The sequence below is a fragment of the Epinephelus fuscoguttatus genome, linkage group LG13 (genome assembly GCF_011397635.1).
Source record: "Epinephelus fuscoguttatus linkage group LG13, E.fuscoguttatus.final_Chr_v1".
NCBI classification, from domain to species: Eukaryota; Metazoa; Chordata; class Actinopteri; order Perciformes; family Serranidae; genus Epinephelus; species Epinephelus fuscoguttatus.
The window spans coordinates 42,966,170-42,972,169 of record NC_064764.1 but is presented as its reverse complement, the minus strand read 5'-3'; the positions used below and the strand labels follow the sequence as shown (position 1 = coordinate 42,972,169).

The 6,000-nt window shown below is 50.1% G+C and overlaps 1 protein-coding gene across 2 annotated transcripts in view; it reads left to right on the top strand.

Moving 5' to 3' along the window:
* The first annotated feature begins 1,864 nt into the window (after positions 1-1,864).
* adcy5 (adenylate cyclase 5) overlaps positions 1,865-6,000 on the top strand; it is a 110,375-nt gene continuing 106,239 nt past the window's right edge. For both annotated transcript variants that reach the window (XM_049594056.1, XM_049594055.1), the window contains exon 1: positions 1,865-3,879. In XM_049594056.1, coding sequence (XP_049450013.1) covers positions 2,944-3,879 — 936 coding nt within the window. In that variant the 5' untranslated portion in view covers positions 1,865-2,943. The remainder of the gene's footprint in view (positions 3,880-6,000) is intronic.

Genomic DNA, 6,000 nt, shown 5'->3' with positions numbered 1-6,000 from the left:
AGATCTGTGACTCTAAAGGTCCTGACACGCCAAGCCGACGGTCGGCCGTCGACCAAAGTCGGGCCGTTGGTGAGCGTCTGTCGGCCTAGTTTGTGCGGTGTGTCCCGCACTGTTGGCACTTTGGCATCGGCGGCTTTTCGGCCAATTGAGCATGTTGAATCGGTGGCGGAGCTTGTCAGTGAGAGAGCTCACTCTGATTGGCTGTTGAGGTTTTATTTCCTCGCCCCTGTAGCGAGTGAATCTGCCTGTAGTGAAACCGGGGCTAACCGGTGCTTCCTCCTCAGGCTCCACTTCACTCAGCTGCCCCACAGACCCGCTGCTTCTTCACACTTTAACCTGAATAACAAACCGGAGCTAGCTGGGAGCGGCTAGCGGAGCGTTAGCCGCAGCATGACCGGAGGGAAGCACAGCCAGTTAGCCTCCGCTAGTCTCTGAGCTAGCCCCGGCTCTCCGGTTGGATCCAACCGGAGCACCGAGCCCTGGTTTGTTATTCAGGTTAAAGTGGGAAGAAGCAGCGGGTTTATCGGGCAGCTGAGTGAAGTGGAGCCTGCGGAGGAAACACCGGGACCGTCTGGATGTAATAGTCCGTGGAGGTGCTGCGGTGCTCGGCTGCACAGATAGGAAACCCCTCGGCTGACAGGATGTACCACTCTCTCACTCCGCTCTCTCTCACGCAGGCGCAGAACGTACGTGCTACTTGGCCGTCGGATGTAGTCCGTGTAGTGTGTTCAAATGCAACTGACACAGGGCGACGTGAGGCGACGTAGACGACGCAACAGTTGGCTTTCGTCGCCGCTAGTTCTTTGCTGTCAGTTTGGTGTGTCCAGGAGCCATGAAACAGGACATGTCCTGCAGGACCTGCAGTGGAGCTTTCAGAAAGTCATCTTCAAGAAACTCAAGCAGGTCCAGTTGCCTCTGATACAGCACCTGAAGTTAGGACCTGCATTGTTCCTGTATTTCATTTTAACCAGTGGCTCCATGCTGTTTGAAAAATACTTTGGATTTTCCCATAAAATTCATCCACAGGCTGCTCGAGGCAACAGAGAGAGTCAGGTTGGTTTTGAAGTTACGCTCTCTGTTCACCCTCTGGCTGTAAATACATGGCTGATGCATGAACGGCTCCAACAGAGCCAGCTCCGCCACTCAGCGTGAGTATTTTCAGTGGCATCCATTTGGTATGTTTATGTCTCAAACAGCCTATCTCGTAGAGCCTACTTGTGACCTCACAAATCCACAGAAACCCTGATGTCTCATTTAAAGGCCCAGTTTCTGAATCAACATGTCCTCACTGCGACCTCGTCACATGTTGACATCAACCTCTTCAGGTGAAGGCCGGTGGTTGTTGGACCCTACTCAAACTTTCACTTCCTGAACTTGCATTGCTGCGTTTCCCTGTGATGTCATGACGCATCATGCTGGCGTAAGAAGATGGTTCCTTCATCAGTGTCTGATGCCAGAAGTCACTGACCGAGCGCTGGATGTTGATGACTTCAGTGAGACTGGATTGTCTGGATATAAACTGTGTGTATGTACAGAGAAAAACATCAGATATTCACATTCAAGAAGTCATGGACCAGTTTGTGATCAACATTTCTATCTGAAGAGTCTGACTGTTGAAAAGTAGAAAATCAAACAGGGAATATTCTTTAAAAAGAGAAGTGTGTGTGTGTGTGTGTGTGTGTGTGTGAGGGCCATCCAGCTGTGAGAACAGACCCGCCCATTCATCGAAAGCGGCCGGGGGTCGTGCAGCCTCTCCGGTCTTGACTGACAGGCCTGTGGTCCAATGAGAGCGCGTCAGAGCGTGACGCACCCTCCTCCTGCTCCAATGGCAGCGCGTGGGAGAGGCGGGCTGCAGGAAGCACACTTGGTTGAATGGCCATTAAAGCTGCAATCAGCAGTAAATGTGTTGTGATGCCGCGCGCCCAACAAACACCGAGCGGACTGTCCGAGGCTGCGGGAGCGCACGGTGCCACCGGGTCACACGCTCCGTGAGATGCTGCCGCCGCTCGGCCGCCGAGCCGCCGCTGCGCGCAGTCTGGCTGCGGATCAAAGCAGGAGTGTGTGTGTGAGTGTGTGAGTGTGTCTCTGGGGATGTGAGCAGTGATGGACAGCTGCTGGGACGCTGATTCAGGGCACAGGGTGACCACATATTGACCGCGCGGATCGAGAGGCTGAACCATGGAGCAGGGAGCGTTTGTGTGCCAGAGGAGGAGGAGGAGGAGGAGCGGCTGACTCTGCTCCTCCGCTCCGATCACTGTGTGTGAGGATCGTGATGATGCTGTTTGGACAAACGTGAGGCTGTGACACGTCCAGGCTGCGCTGTGTGCTCAGTGCAGGTGCACCAGGACCTGACGGGACCGAATCAGAGCCTCCAGCATGGGATCCACCTCCTCATCCTCCCCCCACCTCCACCTCCGCCTGTAGGAGCACAGCCAACATGTCCGCACATCTAACGGATCCACAGTAATTGATGGTGTTGCGCTATGATCTCTGGGGACTGTCGGAGATGTGTCACGGTTTTATTTCTTCCAGAGCGCGCGCTGCCGTGCACGGTCTCCATGGATGTGGTTAATTGGGCCCAATGATGTAGAGCCAGATCCACCTGGAGCTAATGTTCCCTCCTCTCGTGGCCAAGCTGGCTCCCCTGTGACTTCTGCGCATGTTCAATTGTTTTTATTCCCTCGTGCTCACTGCTGTGGATCATCTCCTTATTAAATCTGTTAAAATGAATATTTGCCTCTAACGGAAGTGATTTAAATGCGCGGGCTCGTGCTGATTCTAACTATGGAGGACACAACTTGTGACACACATGTAATGCGCCTCATGTTTGGGACTAAATAAGTTCCTGCTTTTATACTTGACTGGAACAAACTGTGTGTGTGTGCGTGTGTGTGTGTGTGTGTGTGTGTGTGTGTGTGTGCGCAGAGGCACATTTCTGTCACCATGTCCAGATCAAACAGTGTCAGCCCACCCGGAGTCGGTGCTCCCGGGCTGAGGGGAGGGACCGAGCACAGATCAGCTTGGGGAGAGTCTGAGTCCGTGGCCAACGGGTGCCCATACTCGGCCAGATCCCCGCGCAAGAAGCTGACCCGGACCAACAGTCGGTGGAGGGAAGAGGATGATCCGGAGCACCGGCAGCCCGGCCGAGCCACCACCACCGTCAGCAGGGTCAGCTTCAGGTCCAGGTCAGCTTGGCAGGACCATGGCGAGGACAGCCGAGACAAGAACCGCGCGTCCCCGAAACGTCCGGACGGCGAGGTGAGACCCAAGTCGGTGGAGCTGGGCCTGGAGGAGCGCAGAGCCAAGCCGAGGAGCGAGGAGGAGGAGGTCATGCCCGAAGTGAACTTTTCTCTGGTGGCGTGCTGCACCAGCGTCATGCACATTTTCAAATCCAAGAAGTTCCAGTCGGAGAAGTTGGAGCGGCTCTACCAGCGCTACTTCTTCCGCCTCAACCAGAGCAGCCTGACCATGCTCATGGCCGTGCTGGTCCTGGTCTTCACCGTCATGCTGGGCTTCCACTGCTCCAGCGGGACAGCGACGCCCAACATCACCTATGTGGTGGTGTTTTCCTTAGCCATCTTCCTCACACTCATCCTCATGGTGGTCTGCAACAGGAACAGCTTCCACCAGGACCACATGTGGATCGTGTGCTATGTGGTCATCCTGGTGGTGCTGCTGATCCAGGTGATCGGGGTGCTGTTCGTGCAGCCCAGAAGTGCCTCGGAGGGGATCTGGTGGACCGTGTTCTTCATCCATGTCATCTACACCCTGCTGCCCGTCAGGATGCGCGCCGCCGTCATCACTGGAGTTATTCTGTCCGCCGTCCACGTGGCTGTGTCTTGGATGTTAAACGGGGTGGACAGCTTCCTGTGGAAACAGGTATGTACAGCTCTGCTTTCTATATTCTGTGATGATCCATCCAGGGGGGCTCCGCACCTGCTCTGTGCGCAGTGACGCGCAGCTGAACGCGGGCTGTTCCTTTAAACCGTGCTGCTGAACTTTCAGGATCAGGATGTAGATCAGCAGCCTAGCGTGTGTAAGCGGATCTGTCAGGCAGCGCAGTGTAGAGGCTGAGAAAGTTCCGTACAGTGGTGCCATGCAGAGACTCTGCAGGCAGGGGCGTAGTGCCACATTCTGGGGCCTCAGTCTGTGTGGGGCCCCTAACCCTTCCATGTGATCCGTGTCTCTCTCCAGCACCTTTGAGTTTTTTTTTTTTATTTCATTTTTTCTTTCTCTCCAACATGACGGTGTACACTGGAGCTCCGGCACCATCAGCAGTCACTCACTCAGCTTTAGCTGCGTCTAGAGATGAATCCTGGTGCAGGTGCAGACTAAACCATTTGGTGTCTTTAAATCCTCCCACAGACTGTGATCTGATCAGTCCTCTAAGTTTAGTGCAGCCACACTGTGTCACATGGCTCTAATAAATTCAGGTGCGACATCAGGTGTGATGTCTGCAGACTGTACGATGACAGCGCCGACTGAATCACAGGCTAAGATGTCACAGCTTCACATACTGAGTGATGCTGCAGGGTTATTACTGCTCCAACTGTGGAGCACAAAATGGAGGGACACATTAAATTATATTTTATTATTTATTATTATTTTATTATTCATAAAATGAATAAAATGCCCCAAAAAATGTTGATACAATGTCAGAAAATATTAAATTATCAGAAAAAAAAGTTGATAATTGTCGGAAAAAATGCTGATAAAGTGTTCAAAAAAATTATGTAAAAGTCTGAAAAAAAATTAAAAACAATATAGAAGAAATATTAATTAAATGGTGTAAAAAAAGTTAATACAGTGTCCTAATAATATCAAGAAAATGTGTCCCAAAAACAGGTTTATAAAATGTTGATAAAATGGCCAGAAAATATTATCAAAATGTCTGGAAAAATTTATTAAAATGTACTTGTACTCATCTTCCTCCGCTTATCCGGGTCTATTAAAATGTCTCAAAGTAAATACTAAAATATTGGGAAAAAAGTTAAAAAATGTCACAAAAAGTCCAAAAAATATTCTCAGAACATTGGGAAAAAAGGTAATTAATGTCGGGGAAAAAATGTCAGAAAAATAATAATAAAATGTCTGAAAAATGTTGATAAGATGGCTGGAAAATATTATCAGAATGTCTGAAAAAATGTCATTGAAATGTCTGAAAATTTTTATTAAAATGTCTCAAAAAATATACTAAAATATCTGGGGAAAAAAAGATATTAAACTGTCACAAAAATATTAATAAAATGTCCGAAAATGTTGACAAAAAGTCCAGAAAATATTCTCAAAACATTGGTAGGGAAAAATGAATAAAAGAAAATAATAATAAAATGTCTCAAAATGTGATTAAAATGTCTGCGTTTCTTTACCGCTGGTCGTCTTTCAGCTGGGACAGCCCATAATCACACAGTGGATACCAGGCTTCAGGGGTGGGCAGGGCCTCAGAGAGACGCCACTGTTTTTATACAGAGTCTCTCAAGTGATTAATTCAGACAATATTTTTATTTTGCTCTGGCACTGATTACTTAAAGATAAAAATGTTCAAACAAAACCAAACTCTTCATCCCAGGCTCATCGAGGCCCCTCCTCTCATTGGGGCTCTGCGTAATCAGTCGCCCCCCCCCCCACTGTGGGACCCCTGGTCCATGGGGTGAGAGAGGCAGAGATGGGACCACGTCACAATGACTCGAGTCCCCATCTTTGGAGAGAGGACATAAAAAAGAGGCACTTCAGCCTCTTCATGCAGGGTCAGCTCCTCATACAGCGACTAGAGTCATGTTTGTGTGAAGCTCTCAGGGACACTGTCTCTATGATAAATCACAGACGTATGTGCAGAGTTCTTGGCAGGAGGAGGCGGGGGGAGACAGGAGGAGGCAGGAGGAGACAGGGGGAGGCAGGAGGAGATGGGAGGAGGCGGTGACGACAGGCTGTGACTTTTGAAAACAAGTAGAGACCCTTGTGTCTGCATGTGTGGTCCATTCTGAAGTCCTAAAGTTTCCC